Below are 26,567 nucleotides of genomic sequence, written 5' to 3' on the forward strand. Positions count from 1 at the left end.
TTAAGGGGCTAATGTCAAATCTAAACTCTAGTAACCCAATCAACAGAACAGTATATGAAATACTGAAATCTGCAGTACATAATTTTCAAGGTTTTGCTTTCCAATGTTTGTAATTCAATACCAAATATAAGCAATAGTACCTTTCACAGACTAGCAATAGAAGTGCGAAGTAAATTAATGTTCTAATCCTTTGTACAAACGTCAACCCTTTTCATCTGACAGGCTCAGGAGTCGAAGACACACGTGTTATTGACAGACGGACAAAAGGTATTTATTATTAATTAGCTTAAGATTTAACGAGGATTATTTACTTGAAATACTAGATGGTTGCTGTGGTTTTACTCAGAAGTGAAGGGTTATGCAGTGATGTTACTTCATACCCCACTGAACGATCTCAATGAAAGAACGCCCATTGTATGATCTGAATGCCTTTTGACACGGAGTATGTGTAGTGTGTGTGCTCAGTTCTGCAGCACGCGAAATAAAAGAGCGGAAAATTCGCTTAGCGTGAAAGAGCTATAAGAATCACACATTACATACTAAACTGTCTTATTAATTGGCTCGATGGTTGCCTGATAGTTTATTCGGAAGGAAATCATGAATCTATTTAATTAACGTCCAACTTAATATAATTATTATTTTCTTCAAGGAGCAACATTTGGACATGAATCTTTACACACTGACAGTTGAAAATCCTGATTCCATAATTCCTATTACAATTTTCTTTTTACTATTAAAATCATCCATCGTTTAAAACCTCACTAGACATAAGACAACTAATGACACAGTACAATAAACTACATAAGACATATTTTATGTTAGAGAACAGAGTGACATCTGGCTGCGAGTCGTAAGCTCGCCACCACGCGTCATGACTTGAATAAACCCCGCCGTCATGTTATTATACGTTATTATGCTTTTAGGGTTCCGTAGAACTGCTAATATTTTCTTTAAATTATTACTGGCTTCTGTTCTGATAGAACGACTTCTAGCACCTGGATAAAAACTATTTTATGAGTTATTCTGATATATAAGCTTTGTTGTAACAAAGTTTCATCAATATCCATTCGGAAGTTTTTACTTGAAAGGGAAATATGTAAACATTAACATAAAAAACTTTCATGGTATGGATTGAGAAAAGAGAAGAATTATTTTAAATAAATGCAATCATAATTTTGGAATAAAAATGTTTTTAAGTTCTCCATTATTTAATTTTTATTTCACAGGAAAACCACAAAAATAATAAATTGCATCTACAGGAAGTAAAATGCAAAAACACGAGGAAGTATTTTTTCTCAGAAAAGAGATTACCTACTAATAGTACCTACGGACAAATTTTATTTCAGCAAGTTAAGATAATTTCAAGACTATTTCATTTACGGTACATAAAATAAAGGAACTGAGTTTTTGCAGTGTTCAAAATAAACTAATTTCAGTATAAAAATTGTAAAAGTCACCATTAAATTTACCTAAACTTCCCTTTGGCCCCTATATTCATATTATTTATTTGGCTTCTTGCTAGAATGCTCTTAACTCAGCAACTACTGGATCGATTCGAAAAATTCTTTCAGTTCGGTTCCACGAAGTAGTTCCTACCAAAAAGGTGCCACCACATGCAAAAACTAGTTATAAAATGATGACATGTCATCATGATATTTCAAATAAAATTTAAATTTAAATAAAAAGGATGATTTTCTGAAACTGACAAAATTACATACATTCTAAAAATAATATCAGCAGAACTGAGTAAATAAAATAAACGCAACAAAGATTCTTCTAGACTCTGGGGCAACACAGAAGTTAACTCGGACGCAACAAGGGCCCGACTCTCCTAATTTTACTTCGACTGAGATCCAATTCCGACTCAATTACGATTGAAGCAATTTGGAGACGTGGTGATGTGACGCGACGCCCTGCAGCGGTCTCTCCTGCAACGGTTGCCATGGCCGGAGGCTGCGCTGACAGGGCGCTGCGGTGACGGCGGTGGCGCGCGGCGCTGCGCTTCTGAGTACCACCCCAGTGACGTCTGTCATTCAGTGTTTAGACTGTGTTGTGTATATATTTATTTTTTGTATTTATATTTGTATTGTTAGTTGTAAGTGAAATGAACAGTAGCGATGCGGCGAGAAGTGCTAGTCAACCTTCTGCATCGCTAGATATTCCGGAACGATGCCCGCACTGTACCCAGGCACGGTACTTTAAAGGTAAGCGGGGTCTGAATATCCACATTGGAAAAATACACAGACCCCAAAGTTTTTCAGTACCTCCAAATGTCAACACCCCTCAACCTGGCCCACACACAGTACCCAATGATGTTCCCATTTGGCAAAAGCTTTTCAAATTAAAAAACTCTGTTCCCATTTTAAAGCGGGTTCCCCGTGGTGCGAGGCCATTAGTAGCGCAATCCTTAGCGCAGTGCATGCGTCTCGCAGCACGGGAGAACTCGCCACGTGCCTGGGAACTGTTACTCACCTTCCCCTACAGAATTCTCCACATCCAAAAAAATTTAGCTAGCAAAAAATCTTTGACATCAAAAGTAAAAGGAAATTGTAATATTTCGACTCAAAATTTTGACTCTAAATTACCGGCACATTGTTTTACCTCCCCAAGGTGTTTAAGCAATTTAATTGAAACAAAGCTAGGCGAAGGTGATATCAGAGGTGCAGCCAGAATACTCTTCAGCAGTGATGTTGTGGCGCCATGCTCTCCGGATACTCTTACAGCCCTGGAGAGCAAACATCCGGCCCCCGCTGATGGTCTTTCCTTTCCCGACCCTCCCCTTCCTGATACAAACACCCTCACAGTTACAGGTCGACAAGTGGTTGAGGCTGTAAATTCTTTTCGAAGCGGAACCGCCGGCGGCCTCGACGGCCTGACTCCGCAACATCTTAAAGATTTAACGAGCTCGGGCGCCGGGGACGCCGGTGCGGAGCTTCTTAAGGAGCTTACAGCCCTAACCAATGTGATGCTCTCCGGCAGTGTGCACGATGCTGTCCTCGACATCTTATATGGCGCTAATCTGTGCGCCCTTAAGAAAAAGGACGGCGGTATTCGTCCCATTGCCGTGGGAACAACATATCGTCGTATAGCAGCCAAAATCGGTTGCAAATTTTACAGTGAGGAACTTTCGAACAAATTTCAGCCCCTACAGTTGGGATACGGTTCCAAAGGGGGCTGCGAGGCTGCCGTACACGCTTCGTCGGCCTACCTAAATTGTGGCAAAGGAGAGGTCATCCTGAAGGTTGACATCAAAAATGCTTTCAATTCCGTAAACCGGGACACCCTGTTGGCCGAAGCACAAAAAGAAGTACCAAAAATTTATAGTTTTCTCTATCAGTGTTACAGGCACCCATCAAAATTACTTTATAAGGACAACCTATTGGAATCTGCAGTCGGATGCCAACAAGGTGATCCCCTCGGGCCAGTAATTTTCAGCCTAGCCATTCACCCGATCATTCGAGAGCTAAATTCCAAATTCAACGTTTGGTATCTAGATGATGGGACCCTGGGAGGCGATGTAGAGACCGTATTTCAGGATTTCATTCATTTAAAACATTTTCATTCCATTGGTTTAGAACTAAACTGTACAAAATGTGAATTATTTATTACTGACACGACTGACAGACAAATGACAATATCCAAATTTCAATCATTAGCACCACAGATTAAAATTATAGATAAACAGTCTCTCCGCCTCCTTGGGGCTCCCATCCTAGACGAATCTTTTTCTACATTTATTTCGGAAAAAATTGATAATTTCAACGATATTTCGGAACGCCTACAGAAAATTACAATGCATTCGGCCATCACAATTATTCGACACTGCTGTTTTGGTCCTAAATTTACATATTACCTCCGTTCTTTTCATCTCTTTAAACATAGCCACCTTTTAGACCCAATTGATAAAATTATCCGCCATACCCTCAGCTCCATTCTCAATGTGGCCCTGGACGACCGAGCCTGGCAACAAGCCACATTGCCCATCCGGATGGGAGGTCTCGGCGTCCGCAAAATTACCAGTATTAGTTTACCGGCATTCATATCCTCGGTTCACGGCACTGAGAAATTAACCAGGAATATTCTTACTCCAACACTGGCTGATTTCGAGGTGCCGTATTTAGCCGAGGCTATGGATGCATGGAAAATTACTTGCCCGAACGAAAATTTACCTAGCAACACGTCTTCCCAAAGACAGTGGGATGAGCCGCTCTGCAGAGTAACCCGGAATAGTTTAATAGAAACGGCAATTACTCCTGCTGAGCGAGCGCGCCTACTGGCTGTGGGTAGATGGGAGTCGGGGCTTTGGCTTCAGGCACTACCGTCGTCAAACATTGGCACCATGTTTGACGATACAACTTTCCGTCTCGCTACTTGTTTACGTATAGGAGCACCGTGCTGCTCCCCTCATCGCTGCCACTGTGGTGAGGCTGTCACCAGCCTCGGACACCACGGCCTGTCGTGCAGCCGTAGTGCGGGCCGTATTGCGGGTCATGCAAACATCAATAACATTATACGTCGAGCTCTTGTTGCCGTCGGGGTACCAGCTGTATTAGAACCAAACGGCTTGGCACGCGACGACGGTAAGAGACCAGACGGCATGTCGGTATTCCCTTGGAAGATGGGTAGGCCTTTAGTATGGGACGCAACCTGTGTCGATACTCTTGCGCCATCACACCTTCCAAGTTCTGCGTGCTGTGCTGCTGCTGCCGCTGCGGCTGCGGAGAACCTCAAGCAGCGGAAATATAGTGGCCTTGTCGGAAACTATATTTTCGAACCGTTTGGGGTTGAAACCCTCGGGTCGTGGGGTCCGAATGCCCACATTCTATTTAAAGATCTCTCTAGGCGGCTGGTTGACGCTTCTCGTGACCAGAAGGCTGGCTATTACCTCGGACAAAGAATCAGCATGGCGATCCAACGAGGTAATGCTGCCAGCCTCTTGGGCACGCTCCCAGTTGACAGCGATGATGACGAATTTTTTGACGCTTTTTAGTTGTTTGTTTTACTAGGATAGTTTTTGATTTTTATTGTAAATATGTATTGTAAATATCTATGTAAATAAATATTACACGCCAGTAAAATTGTTATAAAAAATAAAATAAACAGTTTTTGTTATTTGTCACATTAGTACGGAACCCATTAAATAAAATGATATAAAACCTTCATACTCATATTGCCATGTTATTTTTCTGAGAACTTGCTCTGATCATAATGACTTATTTTGATAAGATCTTCTTTTGATAGACAGATAATTAAGGTTGTGATTTATGATCGAATATTTTAACCTTTCAGATATATTATATACTCTAGGGTTTAGTGATGTAGCCGTAATAGCAAATTAGCCCATGTTTCTTACTAGACCCTTGTCTTGTAACACAGACGAAACAACCAAGGAATTCTTCACGTCATCGAGGGTAATCAAGGCCAACCAAGGGGTATTGGGTTGCCCGGGTAACTGGGTTGAGGGGTCAGATCGGGCAGTAGCTCCTTGTAACGCACTGGTACTCAGCTACATCCGGTTAGACTGGAAGCCGACCCCAACATAGTTGGGAAAAAGGCTTGAAGGATAGATGATCGAGGGTAATCAAGTTTACAATTCTTATAAAATAAGACTATTCGATAGATAGGTAATTATACTTCAGGTATTAGGCACTCAAATTTTTTTTTAATCATAGAACTAATTAAAGTACGTGATATAATGGGCAGTCTGATCGCTAAGAGTAATCCGTGCCAGACAACCTTAGCCACTTCATGATGGTCAAAATGGCACTAAATACGTATGAAAACTTCAACCTGATTTGACTTCAGAGGAGCAAAGGACTACATCAAACCAACATATTTTAGTGTCATAGTTATTTCTTGAATCCACTTGATAGTTTTTGATTTGGACTTGAAACAAAGATTGCTGGAGGATGCATGATGGGAAAGCTACCTCGGTCAAAATCTTGAAAAAAAAACACTATTTTTTCATCCTGGGTTTGAAACCTGAGAATTCTAGACTTAAAGAATGGTCAGTACAGGAATCTTAGAGTTGCAATCACATTTCAATCTATGATCACTATATAATGATTTCAAAAATAATACACGAACAGTCAACATAATTAAGGAGTACGACTTCCATCACACTAATAACGCCGCAATATTAAATTTCCATAACCAAAATACGAGCAGAACAAACTAATTACTTAAAGTTACAAACTCAAATAAGCAGGAACAAAATCCAATCTTCCACAAGCTAGTTAATTCAAAGCAAACAATCTATTTAGGCTGATTTTTCAATCGCCAGATAACTTCTATCTGAGGAATATTTTTAACGTTTTGACAGCTTTTGTATGGAAAATATGTCAAACCGCCATATTTATTCCTCAGATAGAAGTTAACTGATGATTGAAAAATCAGCCCTAAGTAGACACACAGTATACGTCACTTACTTACATCAAAGACATCAAATTATACGGTGACAAATAGTAAATCTACACTATATAATTATATGATCAGGAGGAAATATTTTTTTTGTTTGTCTGTTTGTGGCCTGAAGGTTTTGAAACTATTGAACCGACTTCAAAACTTGAAAAATTCTTACACTGTTGGAGAGCTACAATCTTCCCGAGTAACATATTATTATAAAAGGTGCTTTAATATTACCTGCCAGGACTCGAATGGAGGGCAGTATTGCGTTTATAGATTACAATAGTAAAGATAAATAATTGATTATTTGTCATATTTTATTTCATACAAAAAAAAATACGTATAAATTTGACTTTTTTTTTTTTTTTTTGGAGCTAAAAAAAATATATATATATATATACACTATATCTAAAAGGCGTCAAAAATTCATCCCCATCGCTGTCAACTGGGAGCGTACCCAAGAGGCTGGCAGCATTACCTCGTTGGATGGCCATGCTGATCCTTTGTCCGAGGTAATAGCCAGCCTTTTGGTCACGAGAAGCGTCAACCAGCCGCCTAATTTGACTTAATTTATTAGTTTAAAACCATCCAGTAGAGCTGCGCGTTGCCATTCTTGCAGAACAGATAGAAAGAGATGGCAGTTGTTTTCATTGACAAAGCGTGTGTTGTGAACCACGTTATGCAGAGTAGAGTTAATGTTAATTTAACTTGTTTAATGTCTTAAATTGAATTGACTGTTCTGGGGAACGAAATTTCTTCACTATTGCAATTTATAAACGCAATACCACCCCCCATTCAAGACCTGGCAGGTAATATTAAAGCACCTTATATATTTTGCCCTGGTACGGGTAGTAGTTCCCATGGGTAGTGGGTGAAACCGCGGGAAACAGTAGCTAAACAATAAATATCGAGGTGCCTTTTACACATGGTTGGCTAGCCCCATGGTAAGCTATGTACTGATTAGATACCACATAATATACATGTTCACAAATACATATTGAAACACTCAAACAGCCAACAAACATGCTGATCACACAAACATCGACCATACCGGGAATACATAGAACCCAGGACCTCAAGTTCCACAGTCCGGCATGGTGATCACTGCGCCAACAGGGTCATCTAAATAAACAAAAGTTAATTCATTATCAGGCGTGTAAACTGCACAAGTGGGACTAGTTCTGAACCATGGAGTAAGGAAAGATGAGCGAGCAGAGATGCCATAATGTAGGTAGGTCGGGCGCTTTCTTCTAGGTCAAATTCATACAGTGGGCATGACCAAAACGATCAGCAACGGGTTTTGTCAACGATTTTTGGTATTACCTACAAAAGATAGTCGGGTCCAAAGAAGGCATATAAGGGCGAAAACAGTAACGCTCCTCGTCCCCCGCACACCCGCATATTGTCGCGCTACTTTCTTAGGCGATTTTCCGTTATGTCACCTCCGCTAGTCATTTTGTTCTCCATGATCTGAACTTTGCAGATGTTGAAAGAGTAATAGAGATAGGAGATACAAAATTCCGTATGACAGAAGGAGATGGGTTTAACGAGGTTAAAAGTTAAGAATCTAGGGACAGAATTATAGTGGGAGTTGAAGGGTTGGCGTAGAAAAATTTTCCTCGTGGCAGTAATTAAAAAATGATTAGGTTTTGTCACGTTTTTTATACAGGCTCAGTAAGAAAGAGTTAAGATTGTTTTATGAAGATTAAAAAGTTAAAAGTAACAACCTATTACATGGAATTTAAATTTCAATTGGGAAAATATATGCCTACTATTCGCCAGATCTAGATGCTTTCTCCATGGTTTTAAATATTATCAATATTTAAGAAATAAGGAGAGACCTACTGCTTATTTGTTATCGACTCACACTTCACCAATTAAACTGAACGAGATTTTCATTAATTAGAATAGGTACTTTGATTGATTGAAAATTATATGAAAGTTACGTATCTTCAGTTACGAAGCCCCAAGTGCAATGTTAGATTTTAATAAGCTTTTACAAAGCAAGATTTTCATTTTTAACCGAAGATATTTTTATATGTAGTTATAAACTGATTTGTACAATGTATCTGTTATTACGTCTAACGGCCAGTTTCTTCATCAAAAGTTAAAGTTAAAGTAATGTCTAAAGTAAAAGTAACGGTCAAATACGTTTTTTCAAGGCTAAAGTGACAGCAAAACTAATAGAAAAATTGAATTTGACCGTTACTTTTACTTTAGACATTACTTTGACTTTTACTTTGGCTTTAACTTTTGATGAAGAAACTGGCTGTAAATCTTTACGATATTCAAATTACCAAAGCCCACAGACAATATAATAATTATAAATTTTGTTTAAAAATATTTACGGGAGATATAATAATAATTGTACCGTATTTATCTCCGACCCCTAGATAAGTAACTACCGTTTCGGAAATTAGAAATCGGTATAACTTGAGTTTGGGATCATATTATATTACTTGTTTTCTAATTAAAATAGACTTATTAACGAGGGGTGCGGCTGAAATGGTTTTGAACAATTTCAAAACAGGTTTTTGGAAAAATATTCTGAGCTGATCACATATGTGATATGACATTAGTCTCCTATACCAATATAATAAAGAAGAAACAATACATACTTTTTGTGTGTTGGTGCCCTAAAGTCTCCGAAAAAACTCAACCAATTTAAAAGCGGGTGGAAAAGTGGGAAAACGGCTATAGTTGACAATATAATTTGATGTGTCTTGTATCTTAAGTTCTACTTAACTGACCGTAGATGCCATTGGCACAATAATGTACTAAAAAGCAAAGATTTGTGAGAGTGTTTATCAATTATTCACGCACAATCGGCTCAACAGATTTATAACAGGTACAGCTTACCTTACCCGGGTGACAGAAATAGTTTTCTCAGATAGGTAACTAAATTGACTGCAAAATAATTTATTTTTAAATCCAATCCCAACTAAAAAAAACAATAAATAAACCTCACTGAACCATAGAAAAGATACAACGATCGTTTTATAAGACGTAAAAGGAACACGCTTGAGAGAGAACACGGGAAGTGCATTATTCCAACTGCACACAGACGGAGTCTGTATAAAAGTTTATAGGAGGTAAAAGGGCTCAAGTACTCCTTACTGCACTATACTAAAGTTATAATTAAATTTACAAGGTAAAGTGACAAATACCGCTGAAAGGTATTAGAAGGTGCTACGGAGGAAAAAAGTCGTGGTGGCCTAATAGGTAAAGAGCCAATCTCTCGAGTATGAGATCGATGGGTTCGATTCCAGATCAGGTACCAATGCAACTTTTCTAAGTTTGTATGTACTTTCTAAGTATATCTTGGACACCTATGGCTGATAAAAGGTGAAGGATCATGAGGAAACCTGGACTATATAGTCTGAAATCAGCAACCCGCATTGAGGAAGCGTGGTGATTAATGCTCAATCCTTCTCCGTGTGAGAGGAGGCCTGTGCCCAGCAGTGGGACGATAAAAAAGCTGTAACAGTAACAGAGGTATTGCTGCAAATTGTTTTATGGTACGTTTCGTAGACAAGCTGACGAACTGCAACTACCGACGGCTCGTGTAGCCACTTGTTTGAAATCGGCCAATATCTAAGGGCAGTCTGAAGTTGTAGTCGACAGCTGGCTTTCAAAACGTACCATTACAATTGTGGTTGAATGTGGAAGTAACTGTCTGACCCCCTTTGAGCCAAAACTGCTGTATCGATTTAAATGAATTTTGGTACATGGATAGACAAGCCCCGATCAAAAACTGCTCACGTTGTTATAAAGTAAGCAGTTTCCTCAACTCAATTTCTTTTGCAAAATAGAAGGTTTAGCTCTGAATGTCTGGTTCTTGCTCTATTTCTAAGCTTGTGTCAAATTAATTTAGTCTTGCGTTTTATCGGAGGTTGCTTATAATCATCCGTCTAGATGGCAGATGTAATTCGCAGACGACCTCTATAGCGCAATGGTCACCAAGCCGGACTGCCGAATTTGAGGTCCCGGGTTCGATTCCCGGTTCGGTCGACATTTGTGTGATGAGCATGCTTGTTGGTCGTGGTCTGGGTGTTACAATGTATTTATAAATATGTATATGTGTAGCTATATGTAGTTTATCAGTTGTGTTAGCACCCATAACACAAGTTAATTAATAACTTACCATGGGGTTAACCAACCGTGTGTGAAAAGGTGTCCCGACATTATTAATTCAATGTCGAAAAAAATACCTGGATTAAAGCAAGCTCACTCAAGGTCAGCCCACAAGGCTATTTCTGATGGGACACATGATTACATACAGCACGGGCTTCATAGTGAAGTTCAAATAATGATATTGCTTGCCCATAATTAGTGTACTAAAATAGGGTGCAACAGTAGTAATTATTTATTTAAAAATACCATGAAAAACCAACGATCGAACTTAATACCATTTTCGTTTCAATGCATTCAGACACAAATCATTTGTAGTCGTTCAGACCATACGAATATCTGGAAAAATATTTTTTTTTTTTGTAAACATGATAAAAAACAATTTAGTCGTCAACATAAAACCTATAATGATTTTTCGTTCCCTTTTCGGCTACCGTCAAAAATTTAACAGTCCCTTACAATCGAACTTTTTCGTTGTATTTTCGTTAATTAGTTTTTTTATGTGGTCTTTAAGTTTTGTTTTCAAAACCTATTATTTTCCCTTGGTTTATGTAATAAGTGATAATGTAGAATATTGCATATGCTTTTTCGTTGCGTTTTTTACTAAGGAAGAGTATATATATTTTTTTTATAAACGTCAATCCTCTATCGATAATTTGCCGGGCGCAGAAAATTTGTTTTCGCGACTTAATCTTATTTTAAGAGTTTTTGTATTTTATTGTTTTCTTATGAAAATTGTAGTTATTATAATATTGAGGATTTTCGCCCCTGAATTGTTTCAATTAGGTCTATATTTGGATATTGTAATGGGACTCTTACAGTCAATGTCTTGTGACATGGGCAGGTTCACAATAATACTTATAGTAGGTCTTATGTACTGTCGAATGAAAATAATTAAAGATAATATGGAAATGGTAGGCAATGATCTTCGCAATAGATTCGCAGCGAGAAAGTTTACGCAGATGTACCAAAGTTTTGTGTGTTCTTTGCAACGCATTGATGTGCCTCTGAAAGTTTCGGTAAGTCAACTCTTTTGTATAAAAGAGAAAGAATTGAAGGTCACTAGTATGTTGAAAGACTTGGATACGCAACTGTGACTGTGTTGGGTGGAGAATTGACTGTTGTGGTAGAATGGGTAAATCAAATTGAACAAAGCTAAACAGATGAATAGACGTTGTCAATACTGATTGTCAAATCTTTATTATACTAAACTCTGGCTATGTCAAAGCGCCATAGATATTTAATTAGTTTTAATTTAAAATTAAACAAATGATTTTTTTTTTTCAGGTAACAGGAATTATTATTGGCTCTGCAATGCGTATCACAACACAATTGTTTAAGGATCTCAATAATATTAAAGAAAATGTGAGTTTATAAGTTATTGTATGCCTACCTTTATTTATTAACTGACAATTTTTTTACTTAAAATCACACTGTGGATTAAACTGTCGGCTGAGAGTTGACCCTGCGGATAGCAATTTTTCTTAAAAATCTTGATTCCAATCAAAGTTTTCAGTTGGTCTGATACCGGCTAAATTCCCGATCTTTATGAGCCTAAACGAATTATCGACCGACTAGAAGTATGCAGTGAGCTGCTAAGTAAGACAGAGCAAAAAGTGTTCATCAGGGAATGATAACTAAAAATTTTGATTCTTACTAGGCTGTCTTTGACTGCCTTTTTTGACTTATAAATAAAATACTCTTTAACTTCTGGAGCTTATAAATCTGATATACATTTTTACATATTTCAGGGTATCGACAATTTGGAAATTAATGCGGTGATAGTATATTTTGTTGACCCGGCCATGTTCCTGGTAATATCTGCTGTGATCTTAGACATTACTACTGAATACTTTTCCGATTTCAAACTTAAATGTATCGAGAAGAAAATACTGTGTGACAGTGAGTATCTTGAAGAAATTTTTATTAGAAGCTACTAGCTTCCGCTAACGGCTTCGTGTTTTGATAAAAATAGACTATGTGTAGGTAGCGTGCCAGGGTATTCTACATACCATATTTCAACCAAATCGGTGAAGCCGTTTTAACGTGAAAGAATAACAAACATACATCTTTCACACAAACTTTCACATCTATACTTAATATTATAAAGCTGAAGAGTTTGTTTGTTTGAACGCGCTAATCTCAGGAACTACTAGTCCAATTTGAAAAATTATTTCAGTGTTAGATAGCCCATTTATCGAGGAAGGCTATAGGCTACTTTTTATCCGGGTTCGTGCAGAGGTTTCCACGGGATGCGGGTGAAACCGCTGGCAGAAACTAGTTTATAATATTAGTAGGACTAAACTAGCAGACATACTGTTACTGTTACAGCCTTTTTATCGTCCCACTGCTGGGTACAGGCCTCCTCTCACACTGAGAAGGAACTGGCAGCCATATAAGAAAGGAAAAGGAAGAAGGATTATCTGCTTATTTATAAAATTAATTATTTTTTAATTTTCATCACTAACCCGCATTGGGTAAGCATGGTGATTAACGCTCAATAATTCTCTGTGTAAGATGACATGTGCCCAATAGGAAGACGATAAAAACGCTGGCAATGATGACTTACATTTTCAAAGTAGTACTTAAAAAAACGGAGGCCCTTGTCCAGTAGTGGACGTCTTAAGCTGTGACAACGACCATGAATGAAAAATACAAAAAATAGGTGACCTTCGATTTCGAGCTCAGGGTTGAAACTAACGTTGCTTGTAGCTAATAGGTCATACGTACTGATATCAAAAAAGTGAAGGAGATCATTCAAGTCTCAAACATTTTGCACCCAAAAATGAAAATAGACAGAGTAAAGAAATTAGACAGAGTAAAGAAAATAGACAGAGTAAAGAAATTGTAGATTCTCGTAGAGAGCCCTGGAGATTTTTTACTATTACGAAACGAAATGAATGATGCCCTTTATGGTTTCTAGTTACGCAAAAAAAAACATGTCGTATTTATTTTAATACTTCAAAGCTTTGAATGTATTAAGGATTCTTGGAAATCCTAAACTGACCTAAAAACCGAGTTTCTCTTAGACCAAAAGTAAAGCTTACTTGGAATTAAAAAGTCAAACGATTTAAATATAAATAATTTGGTTTTCTTTTAGACGAGCATTTATTTATTTACCTACTTATGAGCTTGTTTGTTAAATTATATAAATAGAATATTGATCGGAACTTTAGTATACCAATGTTTTGAAAGTAAACTTCGTGATCATAAAGTTTTATTTTACACGATTTTATTGACAAACACACAAATAATACCAGTACTTCATTGGCTATGCATTTGAGGCATTCATGTAAAAGTACTACTATTCTATAAATTATGTCTAATAATACACATGCCTATGAAAAAAATTATAGCAATTTTTATCAGAAACTCGTCCACCAAGTCAGTCTATTTGTTCATAAAAAAACTCAAAAACTGTTTGACTGTTTTTTTATTAAGGGTGCGTCTACACGATGCATGTAGCTGGAGCAAGTTAGCATGCGCAAGTGACAGGAGCCCGCAAGTGGATATTTTGCTTTAGTACATGCACGAGTCGCTAACTCCGCACGTTTTTACAATGCATGTAACCTGCGCATGTGCCTTAACATGCACAAGCTACTTGCACCGTGGAGGTGCACCCTAAAGATTGGGAGTTTCATATTCGTCAGCGTCTAGAGGAAAGAATAGACGGACAGAAGTAATTTCACATCAAATAATTTTATAATTTCAGATGAACGCGAACGATGTGAATACGAATACGTCTTACTTCTTTTGGAAAATAAACCCTTTCAGTTTAACATCTTTCGCGCGGTACCTTTGAGCGTGGCTTCTATAATCAGCTTTATTTCTTTCGTTGTTATTAATATTATTGCTATTTTGCAAATAAAAGGGTTTTATGCTTAGAAGGTTTTTGAAACTGTCCTTTAAATTTTTTTTTAATGATATATTTTCAATAATTTAAATATTTATGTCATGAGCACAGCACTGTTTGTTACTATTGAACTTTCTTGAAACACAATAAACAATTTGGAATTATTACTTTGTTTAATTTATTTGACCTTGTGATAGACTGGTAGAACAAACACAATAATCAAATTAAAGGCTGTATTTACATATATCAAGGAAAAAATAAAATAAAAAAAGGAACTAAAATAAATCTTCGCATCAAACCTAAGAGACTTCAAGAGACGGCTATTGGAAAAGTCAGTACCACATCTAGAATTTATATATTCTGTGACACAAGATGTCCTAGACCACGGCGTAAGTGAGCAGAGATGCCATAATGCAAGTAGATCAAGCGCTTTATTCTAGCTAAAATACGTATGGTGGGCATGGAAAAAACGATCAGTTACGAATTAAATTAACAAACTAACGTGTTCGGGTTCATTGGACATCTGTCAACGATCCAAAGAAGGCGGAGATAGTAACGTTCCTCGTCCCCCGCACACCCGCATTTTGGCGCGCTACTTTCTTAGGAGATTTTCCGTTATGGCACCTCCGCTAGTCATTTTGTTCTCCATGTCCTAGACCCGTTTATGTAGTGTCTCCGGCTTTCAAAGAAACTGACTTTATTAAATTAAGCGGACTAGATCGCGTAAAGAAAAGGGGTGAAACATTCGCTTAAGTTAAGATCTTTTCGAAAGCAAAATCTTTTATTATTTAATTATTTCTGATAGATCTAGGTCTTGCAGAGCCTGCCGGGACAGTGGGACTGTTCAGCGGGGCTCCACAAGGAGTATGGTGGATTCTAGTTAGTAAAAGTCACTGACTTTAAGTCAGACACTTCCTCCCACTGTACTTAGGTACAGTGGGATGAAGTGTCTGACTTTTCCCACTGTACTTACAGTGGGATGTTGTTAACCTTATGATTTCCCACGAAAAAGGTGCTGCGTAAAATATCAATATTCTCAGGTCACATTCGGATAAAAAGTTGCTCATACCGGGTTGACCAAAAGTGTCAAAATCCATATATCTCATGCAGGTGTAATAGGGGTGCACGGTAGCCATAAAGAGAGAAATCTGATCCTAAGATGATCACGACCCTCTATTATCTTAATAATATATCATAATCATAATCTTTTAAATACACATATTAATAAACCAAACCTCCGAAACGGTATGTTCTAAGATTGCAGGTATTGATCTAAGATTTACACAGCTCAACATTTCTGTGAACCACTTAACTTGTATTATACGGTATTGATTCAAAGGCGTTTAACCGTAGGGCAACCATTGAAACGACAGTCATTGTGATTGGGGTGTCAATTTAGATTAGAGACTACCCTGTATTGTCTTCACAAAGGTAAAATACTGATAAAGGAGGATTATGGGAAACTATTCTGTGAGACAATCAATGCATTGAAGTTAGAGGTCTCACACTGGCCGGACTTTTTTGGACTGGACTTCCTGGTCTGTTTTACCGTTGTTCGCGCCCACACTAAACTTACTAAAACCGAGCGGATGTGTGCCCGGCTCTACGGGACGCGAGGGGGTGGAGAGAGGGACGCGGGCGCAGGACGCGCGCGCTGGAGCCGCGCGCCGCCATATTGATATTGCTAACTACGCACGCCACAAGAGCATTGTCGAAACAAATTAAATTAATATTAAGCGAAGAAAGTGTCGCGTCGTCCGTGTCCTTACACCTGTATTTATTTTATTTTAATTAAATTACTTTTCTTTACATATACAAGAAGAAGTATTATTTTGTCTCCGACAAAAGTGGCGACCGTGACAGGACAAAGAAAAGGACGCTGCGGCGACGCCATTACGAGCCACATATAATCCGACGCGCCGGCGAGGAAAGGAGTGAAGGTGGAGGACATCTGAGCTGCTCGGGAGCCTACTGGAGCCACAGGAGGTCTAGCCCACAAGGAGAGTAAGCCCTGTTCCTTTAATCTGTCCATAATCCTAAATATCCTTTGTGTGTCCTCGACTGTGCGTAGCGGACGCTTGCTACTCGAGCGTTAGGTGTTTATATTCCTAATCTAGCTCCCGGTGGCAGGCTGTGCACGTAATTATAAACATAGCGCTTCGCCCAAGTTTTCGACTCGGCTATTTACATAAAAAGGTGTTGCGTTTTTATAACGTTTAAGCATGTGTGTGTGACGTTTTCATGGCGTCAGCTCTATAAAGTTTTCTAGCTTGAGAGTGAGTTTTAACTGTAATACACGCACGTTGCACGTACCTAATTTTCACGCAATTATTCATAACTCATTATTTCGATTTTCACGCTAATTCCATAGCACTCACAACGCTATTTACGTGCAAATACTAAGGTATATACCTAAGTATATAAAGCCTTTCTAGACTTTTCAATACTCGAACCGCTTTTTCATTTTATTTGCCGACTATTCCAGCTTCCCTCCCCTGTTGGGTGGAGGTCGACACGTCGTGCTAACGGGTTCATCGTGTGCGCGTGCGGCTACGGGCTGCTGGCCAAACTGTCTGCTCGGCGTGAGCTTCAGCACCGGCACCAGCAGCGCGTGCGACTGGACCTGAGCTTCTCTACTTCCCGAAACGGGTTTGAGTGCACATAGTAATTTATTATTACTTATTATATTCGTTATTTGCGTTTGTGAAATTGTGATTATTGTATAAGTGCTATAATATGAGTGAATCAGAGCTCAAAATGGAATTATCCACCTTAGTTAAACAGCGTGGAATAATAAAAGGTAGATTAACAAGATTTGAACAGTATGTAAAGGAATTAACAAGTTTAAAGGATATACCTGCTTTAAAATACAAAGAACTTGAATTAAAAACTAGTAAAATACAATCATTAATAAGTGAATTTGAAGATATACAAAACAAAATTGACATTTTACATTCGGATCCTGACGAGCAGATCCAAGAAAGAGAAATGTTAGAAAATAAGTTCATTAATTTAATAGCAATAAGTCAAGAATTATTAGATAATAGTGGTGTTAAAAAAGAGACAGATCATAATGATCAATTTTCAAGTAATTATAGTTCTCATAAACACAGCGGGATCAAATTACCCACTATAAAACTTCCCACTTTTGATGGAAACTACCTAAAGTGGTTAGAATTTAAAGACACATTCTTGTCTGTTGTAGATAGCAACTTAGAAATACCACATATAAATAAGTTTCATTACCTTAGGTCTGCGCTTGAAGGAAGTGCAGCTGTAGTTATAAAGTCCATAGAGTTTAGCGCTAAGAATTATAAAGTTGCCTGGGACTTATTGTGTCAACGGTTTGAAAACAAAGATATTTTAGTTAATAACCATTTAACAGCATTATTTAATATCGAACCATTAAAGAGGGAATCATACAAATCTCTAAGATTCATTGTTGACCATGTCATGAAGCATCTCAGAGCACTTGAGACGCTAGGCCTGCCAACAAATAAGTGGGACATTCTCATTATATTTATGATTTCATCAAAGTTAGACTTGCATACCGCCAGGAAGTGGCAAGAACACAAAAGTAAGTCTAGTGAACTTGTATTGTTGACCGATTTCTTTGATTTTCTTCGCAACCGGGCTGACATACTTGAGACTTCCTACTTTAATAATACTCACTCAGACAAAGTTCCTGATCACAAACATAAAACAAACACACACTCCAAAAGTTTTGTTGCAGCTGTTGATAAGAAAGTAAATAATAATGAATGTCTTGTGTGCAAGGAAATTCACCCACTTTACTTGTGTGACAAATTTAAAGGTATGACTGTGGATGAACGTCTAGGTGAGATTACCAAGTTTAATTTATGCAAGAATTGTTTTCGAAGTGGTCATAATGCATATCAGTGTAGATTAAAGGCGATGTGTCGTACATGCAAGAAAAAGCATAACACATTAGTGCATGTCACACAAACAGAGAATAGTGAACAACCATCAACATCATCTTTACCGGTGTCACTGTCTGTGGTCAGCAGCGACCAGGTGTTATTAAGTACAGCTCTTATCCAGGTTGTGAAAGATAAGAAAACATACACAGCCAGAGCCCTGTTAGACACAGGAAGCCAATCATCCTTCATCACTGAGAGTTTAAAAGAAAAATTAGGTTTAGTGATTAACCCGGGAGGGTCTGTAAATGTTTGTGGTATTAATAATTCTAATTGTAGTATTAAGCAAAGTTGTAATTTAAAGCTTAAGTCTAGGTGTAATTCTTTTGAGATTAAAGTTAAGTGTTTAGTTGTTCCCAGAATTACTGGAATTTTACCAAATTCTTTAATAAATACTGAATATTTGAAATTACCAAGTAACATTGAGTTAGCTGATCCAAACTACTTTTTCCCTTCTGAGGTAGATATCCTCTTAGGGGCAGATGTCTACTGGGACATAGTAGGCTCTAATTTAATTAAATTAGGTAATAAAAATCCTGTTTTACAGGAGTCCAAGTTTGGGTGGCTAGTGAGTGGCCCAATAAGTACACAACAGCCAACCTCACAAGTTTATTGTAATTTCACTCAAGAAATAAAGGAATCTTTAGAGAGGTTTTGGACAATTGATGACCTTCCAGTTACTAAAACATATTCTGTAGAAGAACAGCTTTGTGAAAACAATTTTATTGAGAATTTTTCTAGATTACCAAATGGTAGGTTTGCTGTGACAATGCCTTTTAAGGAGTCCCCTGAGGAAGCTCTTGGGAACTCATATTATATAGCTAAGAAGTGCTTTTTAAATCTAGAGAAAAAATTTGCTAAGAATCCTAGTCTTAAGATTAAATACAAGGAGTTCATAGACGAGTATGCTAATTTAGGACATTTAACAGTTTTAAAAAATAAACCTGAGTTCGGATATTATATGCCCCACCATGCAGTAATACGGGAAAAAAGTGAAACCACTAAACTGCGGGTAGTGTTCAATGCCTCATGTAAAACTAGTTCTGGAAAATCACTTAATGATATACAGATGGTCGGGCCAGTTATACAGAGTGATTTAATATCAATTTTGCTTCGCTTTCGTAAACATAAATATGTTCTCACCGGAGATATAGAGAAGATGTTTCGGCAGACTGAAATTAAGGAACAGCAGCGCCACCTACAACTAATATTATGGCGCGATGACGAAACAAACCCGATAGATATCTTACAGCTAAACACAGTAACTTATGGTACTGCGTCCGCACCATTTCTCAGTACTCGATGTTTGCTACAGTTAGCAAAAGAATGTGAGGATAAGTCTATAGCATGTGTCATTGAAAATGATTTTTATGCTGATGATTTAAATACTGGTTCCGAAACTGTAGAGGGTTTAAAACACATTTATAGGGAAGTTGTTGCTACTCTTGATTCAGCACTCTTGCCTTTAAGAAAATTCAGAACAAATTGTCCTAGCTTATTTGAAAATGATGATGATACAGCCAAATTTGTAGATTTTAATAAGGAATCTAGTGTATTAGGTCTTATTTGGTGTCCTAAGTCTGATAATTTACTATTTTCCACAGATTTACAGCATTCTGCTCAAATAACCAAACGGTCAGTAATCTCTACTACGGCCAAAGTATTTGATCCTTTGGGACTATTAAGCCCTTGTATTATAGTACCTAAAATTTTACTACAACAATTATGGTCTGCTAAACTGGACTGGGATGACCCAGTACCAGTTGAATTTTGTAAGGATTGGTCTAACCTTTTGAAAGAATTTTCATATTTGTCTGATATTAATATAGAACGTTGGGTTTTATGTGACAATCCTAAAACTATAGAACTACATTGTTTTGTCGATGCCTCACAACAAGCCTACGCGGCATGTATCTACTTGCGCTCTGAAGACTGTACTGGAAAAGTAACAGTTAGGTTGTTGTGTGCTAAAGCACGAGTCGCCCCAATGAATCCAACCACTATACCGAGGCTGGAGTTGTGTGGCGCACTCCTAGGGGCTCGTCTATGTTCAAAGGTATTAGATTCCTTACAATGTAATATATCCCGAAAAGTTCTATGGTCTGATTCGATGGTTGTGTTGGGATGGGTGCAAACTCCACCCAGGGATCTTAAAGTATTTGTTTGTAATAGAGTGAACGAAATAAATCAACTGACACCGGGATTCGACTTTAGATATGTACCAACTGATCAAAACCCCGCAGACATGGGTTCTAGAGGTGTGTCTCCCAAGCAGTTAAAAGCTTCTAGCCTTTGGTGGGCAGGGCCTTCGTTCCTCGCTAATGACCCTACTTGTTGGCCTACACAACAACAAATCCCTAGTTTACCAGAACTTAAAATCCCACGCAACATTGAATGTCACACCACAATTGTAAATAACATAATTGAATTTGAAAAATATTCTAACTTTAATAAACTCATTAGGATCTATGCATATGTGCAACGTTTTGAACATAATTGCTTAAATAAAAATAGTAGAATTAGTGGACCATTAGATGTTAAGGAATTAGATAAGTCATTATTAACTTTAGTTAGGTTAAGTCAGTTGGATAGTTACTCTGACGAAATTAAATTAATTAGCGACAAGAAAACTCTTAATTGTAAGTCTAAATTACTGTCGTTGAATCCTTTCTTAGATGACAACAATATATTGAGAGTTGGTGGTAGGCTTCAAAATTCTGAATTTGATTATGATAAGAAGCACCCCATGATTTTAGATGCAAAACATCAGTTCACTCAATTGTTATTCAGGCAAGAACATGAACGTTTATTTCATGCAGGACCGCAACATCTGCTAGCGTCTATCAGAGAGCGATTTTGGGCCATAGGAGGTAGAAATTTAGCTCGCAGTACGACTAAGAAGTGTCTACTCTGTACTCGCTTTCGAGGAAAAACCATTCAACCAATAATGGGTAACTTACCTTCGGAAAGAACTTACTCAATGTTTCCTTTCTACACATGCGGTGTAGATTTTGCTGGTCCTTTTACTATTTCTAGCCGCAAAGGTAGAGGAAGTCAATCCTCAAAATGTTATCTATGTTTATTTGTATGCCTCTCGACTAAGGCGATTCATTTAGAATTAGTAAGCAGTTTGAGCTCTGATGCATTTATATTGTCTTTAAAAAGGTTCATATCAAGAAGAGGCAAACCTAGTGTCATCTATTGCGATAATGGCACCAATTTCAGAGGCGCAAATAACGAAATGTGTAGAGTGCTCAGGTCCAATCGTAAGTGTACTGATAATTTCGCGAATGATAATGGTATAAAATTCGTATTTAGCCCGGCGTACTCGCCTCACTTTGGGGGCATATGGGAAGCAGGAGTCAAGTCGGCAAAGTTTCATTTAAAACGCACGGCCGGTAAAGCTTCCTTGACGTTCGAGGAGCTTGCTACGTTATTAGCACAAGTCGAGGCCATACTTAATTCCCGTCCTCTGTCTCCCCTATCTTCCGATCCTACCGATCCTACACCACTTACCCCAGGGCACTTCCTTGTCGGGCGACCTCTCACGTCGTTACCGTCGGCACCTATTAATACGAAGAGTCCAAATCGTTACCAACTTATAGAGAAAATCAGACAAGACTTCTGGCAAAGATGGCGCCGGGAGTTCGTAGCGGAGCTGCAGCAACGCACGAAATGGAAAACCAGGCAGCATGAGCTTCGTGTGGGTGATCTGGTGATCCTAAAGGAAGAAAATGTTCCCCCACTGCAATGGAGACTCGGCCGTGTCACACATTTGTATCCTGGGACGGATGGAGTCAGCAGGGTGGCCGATGTCATGTCTTCCAGAGGCACAGTACGAAGGGCTGTGAACAAAATGTGCATTCTACCAAGTTCAGCCCCAGCAGACACGACACTGATCAATGATGACAAGGATGCTGCCGAGAATAAAGAAGCTTGAAAGCTACCCTTTCAACCCCGGGAGGATGTTCGCGCCCACACTAAACTTACTAAAACCGAGCGGATGTGTGCCCGGCTCTACGGGACGCGAGGGGGTGGAGAGAGGGACGCGGGCGCAGGACGCGCGCGCTGGAGCCGCGCGCCGCCATATTGATATTGCTAACTACGCACGCCACAAGAGCATTGTCGAAACAAATTAAATTAATATTAAGCGAAGAAAGTGTCGCGTCGTCCGTGTCCTTACACCTGTATTTATTTTATTTTAATTAAATTACTTTTCTTTACATATACAAGAAGAAGTATTATTTTGTCTCCGACAACCGTAAAACCGAGAATACACGTGTGAGACATTCCAAGCAGTAAACATCTGTCGCTCGGTTTGAAATGTCATCGACAGCAAACAGTTGACAACTACCGGTACAAAAATGAAATTCATCATTATCGTACGAACGTTGCCCCTCAAAAGAACTAAGCGGAAAATCCGTTAGTGTGAAAACGTTGGCGACGGGATGGCAGCAGTACCTCATAAGCCTGAATTTTAAGACCAAAATGTGGGTCAAGTCAGTAGGTACCCTTGACTGTGTCAAAGTCTGTACAAACATACCTAGGAATACTAGGCTCAACCTATTTTCCACCAAATTCAAACAATGAACGGGTTGACCGTCTCGAACTTGCAATACCTACTCCAATTAAACGCGGCAACAACTCAGACGAATTTCAACCTTAACTCCCAGACACCAAGGTTCAGATTTTTCCGCAAACACGACCAATTTACCAGTCTTTTGTTCCAGAATCTTAGGCAGGTGTTTGAATTCGGGCCGAGCCTAACAATGAAATTTCAAGATTGCTTGTTTGTTTTGTAGAAACGGGCTACTAACGGCTGGCTTATTGTTCAGTTTTGGAGTTTTAACAAAAGCATAGTCATAGCATAAATTGTAGTTACTATGTATTATTGGTCAGCCATTTTTAGACGGACTGCGGCAAGTAGGTACAATTTAATTTTGATTTATCTACCCGAGTGATTCTCTAAAATTCTAAATGAATAACATTTTGCAGTCTCTTTAGGGCTACTTTCTGAGAGTTTATTCAAAGCTACAAAACGGCTATCAGGGAATCAAAAACGAAACAATATTTACGCATGCAGCAAAAGATTTAACTCTTTGCTTCAAAGCGAGGATATAAGCTACCAAATCATATATCAATACAGCATGTCCTAACCAATCAAGTCAAGACACCTGTTTTTGTTGGAAGTGGGTGGGGGTGAGGGAATGTCAGTTTCTTAATGACTAAAACCCACCATGTTCCTACGCCCTTAAATACCAGGGCCATGGTAACTCTTTCGAACAATTCCGTAGCCCAGGAAAACAACACACCTCAAGCAATAATTTGTCAGCACTCACAGATAAAATGGCGGACCACAAACAGTAAACATCTTTAAAGTAGATTTATAGTACTCATAAAATAGAGAAATAGCCGTAATAGCGACACCAACTTTAGTTTTACGGCCGATTGCGAAAACAGTAACAGATTTAAATATTTTTCCTTGTTTTGTTGTATGTGGCTTTCAGGCTTTCATGATTTAAGTGGTTGTTAGAAAGATAATTCATACTTATAGCTGTTTCTCGCGGTTTTACTCGTGTGCTACAGAAATCCCATTTAGAAAAGGGATAAAAACCAATGATTTCAGAGTACATCTCCATCTGTGACCTACATCATCATCATCAGCATCATCATCCTCCTGCCCTTATCCCAATTTATATGGGGTCGACGCAGCATGTTTTCTTCTTCCATACTCTTCTGTCTGCCGTCATCTCACAAGATAGATAGATAGATAGATATATTCTTTATTATGCACACCAATTAAAAAAAACAACAAGAACAAACAAAAATTTTGAAGTCGGTGACACAATGGGCGGTCTTATCGCTAAAAGCGATCTCTTACAGACAACCTTTGGATGGATTGTAAAAAAGGAAATAACCATATCGCAGGTAGTTTTGGTGCACTATGTATATATAATATTAATACATAAAACAATAACAAATAAAATATAATAAATATATATATATTTATATATATAATAGATAAATATAACAGAAATATGTATACATATATGATATATTTTTAAAGTCGCCAATTAAACTTGACAACAAGTCTGCAACAGTATGGTATTATACCCAACTACAAATTAGAAAGGTAGTGTTTTTTTACCAGGTTCTTGAAAACTGCTAAAGATTGAGCCTGCCTTATTGTTACGGGCAACGCATTCCACAACCGCACAGCTTGAACGGTAAAGGATTTATCAAAGAAGTTAGTGGAATGCATTGCCATCTCTAGTCTCAAATTCTCAGATGACCTTAGATATTTTGTATGTGTGTCATTAAGGAACTTAAAACGTTCTTTGAGATAGGACGGGTTTTTTGGATTGAACAAAATGTTGTACAGTAAAGACAGGATATGAGTATTCCGGCGAAGACGTATAAGAAGCCACTTGAGTTTTGAACGGAATTCAGAAATATGATCATATTTGCGCAAGCCAAATATAAATCTAATACAAACATTTTGAAGTCGCTCAAGTTTATCAAGCTGTGCCTCAGTGAGATCAGGATAACTGACATCAGCATAATCAAGGATTGGAAGCAGGAGGGATTGTGCAAGCGCAGTTTTGGTGGCAGTCGGGAGAAAGTTTCGCAATCTCCTCAACGACCTGACAGATGCAAACACTTTCCGGCTAATTTCTTGTAGTTGGGGACCCCACGATAAATTTTTGTCAATGAGAATCCCTAGATTTTTAACCTTGTCCCTAATTGAAATGGCAGTGCCACCAAAAGAAATATGAGGAAGTTGCGGCCAGTCAATCCTTTGAACGAATCTAGAGCTACCAACTACAATGGCCTGAGTTTTTGCTGGATTGACCTTGAGACCGTAAGTTTCACTCCACTCGCAAATTGTAGCCAAGTCGGTGTTAATATTAGCGATTGCATCTGCCAAGTCCGAAAATGCAGCTTGGCAATAAATTTGCAAATCATCAGCATAAAGGTGGTAGGAAGAAATGAGATTTTTGGAAATAGAATTAATAAATATCGCGAAGAGTAAAGGAGGAAGTATAGCACCATGAAGAGTATGCGTCTTCTATGCATATACGTTGACGGCGGCCAAACAGGTAACTACGAAACCAGTCAATCGCCGTTGGAGATACGTTCAGAGAGCTAAGTATGCCAAGCAGGACGTCGAAGTCGACGGTATTAAACGCATTACTAAAATCTAGCAAGCAAAGGACCGTCAGATTCCCGTTTTCCATGCCACGGCGTATATCCTCAGTAATATTCACTAACGCTGTAGTGGTGCTGTGACCAGGTCGGAAACCGGACTGGAAAGGATTCAGCAGGTTATTCCTACATAGAAAAGCATTCAGCTGATCATGGACAAGACGTTCTAGGACTTTGGAAAGGAATGGCAGGATGGAGATGGGACGATATTCTGAAAACGAAGCAGGATTAGATGTTTTGGGTAGGGGGATGATTTTGGCTTCTTTCCAAATGGATGGAAAGATACCACAGGATATGGAATAGTTAAGGATATGGCACAGGACTGGTAAAATTTCACAAGTAACGTTCTTTCTAGCCATGTCAATTTTCACACTCCATCCATCGTTTCTTTGGTTGTCCCCTTCCACTATATCCAAATCTTGTTCATATAAAATTTTGCTATGCAGCTATGATATGACTACAATATATATAGCTTAACCTTGGACAACATAGATTGACCTTATATGACTTTTACTGTGTCCTAACCATCACCGTATATATCATGACATTATTCGTCTATTTTGAACCAGAAATGACTAATGTATGTAAGTTTGCTTCTTGGTTTATTCTGCTATCGACTTCTAGTGAGTGTCTTAAGTTTCCTTTTCAGTCCTCTTTCCTGTTTGTTTTGTATTTCAGTATCTAAGTCTAAAATCTTAAACTTGTTTATACTTTAAACCCTGAGTGGCAGTCATAACGGTCATCTTCATCATCAGGTCACATCCCAACCTTCAAGAGCTTTGAGTTCTCTTCCTACCCTTCAAATTCACTATCGGAGACTTGTTCTCGGTTCCTGATTCGAAGATCCTGGCGAGATGGCAATGGGGCTATCTCGGTAGCATATGCCCGATATCCATAAAAAGGAATCATCAAAATCTGTTCATATTATTCAAAGTTTTTCTCGAACACAAATGGAATTGTTCATTTTATTTTTAGGAAGTCGGTATAAACATGACATTGATATAATTAATGTTAGAACCGTACCTACAGATGAT

The 26,567-nt window shown here is 38.3% G+C and overlaps 2 protein-coding genes across 3 annotated transcripts; both read left to right on the forward strand.

The window, feature by feature from the left end:
* The first annotated feature begins 10,921 nt into the window (after nucleotides 1-10,921).
* On the forward strand, nucleotides 10,922-14,553 carry LOC124642416. 2 transcript variants are annotated; one of them, XM_047180822.1, is made up of 4 exons: nucleotides 10,922-11,555; nucleotides 11,824-11,901; nucleotides 12,288-12,438; nucleotides 14,249-14,553. In XM_047180822.1, exons 1-4 carry the CDS (start codon nucleotides 10,944-10,946, stop codon nucleotides 14,419-14,421), a joined length of 1,014 nt encoding a protein of 337 aa, XP_047036778.1. In that variant the 5' UTR covers nucleotides 10,922-10,943; the 3' UTR covers nucleotides 14,422-14,553. The 2 variants fall into 2 exon arrangements, with proteins under 2 accessions (XP_047036778.1, XP_047036780.1); XM_047180824.1 differs by lacking the exon at nucleotides 11,824-11,901.
* Nucleotides 14,554-15,946: 1,393 nt separating this feature from the next.
* LOC124642247 lies at nucleotides 15,947-22,556 on the forward strand. The gene has a single exon (XM_047180591.1). The coding sequence runs from the start codon at nucleotides 17,126-17,128 to the stop codon at nucleotides 22,265-22,267; it is 5,142 nt and encodes a 1,713-aa protein (XP_047036547.1). The 5' UTR covers nucleotides 15,947-17,125; the 3' UTR covers nucleotides 22,268-22,556.
* The last annotated feature ends 4,011 nt before the right edge of the window (nucleotides 22,557-26,567 follow it).

This window comes from Helicoverpa zea, chromosome 24 (assembly GCF_022581195.2).
Source record: "Helicoverpa zea isolate HzStark_Cry1AcR chromosome 24, ilHelZeax1.1, whole genome shotgun sequence".
Taxonomy (NCBI): Eukaryota; Metazoa; Arthropoda; class Insecta; order Lepidoptera; family Noctuidae; genus Helicoverpa; species Helicoverpa zea.

Excerpts from the sequence above, each read along its gene's own strand:
- LOC124642416 (XM_047180822.1), top strand. The coding sequence starts at position 10,944 with ATGATTTTTCGTTCCCTTTTCGGCTACCGTCAAAAATTTAACAGTCCC. Across the intron at positions 11,556-11,823 it reads ATGTGCCTCTGAAAGTTTCG|GTAACAGGAATTATTATTGG; the intron begins GTAAGTCAACTC and ends TTTTTTTTTCAG. Across the intron at positions 12,439-14,248 it reads GAAGAAAATACTGTGTGACA|ATGAACGCGAACGATGTGAA; the intron begins GTGAGTATCTTG and ends TTATAATTTCAG.
- LOC124642247 (XM_047180591.1), top strand. The coding sequence starts at position 17,126 with ATGAGTGAATCAGAGCTCAAAATGGAATTATCCACCTTAGTTAAACAG.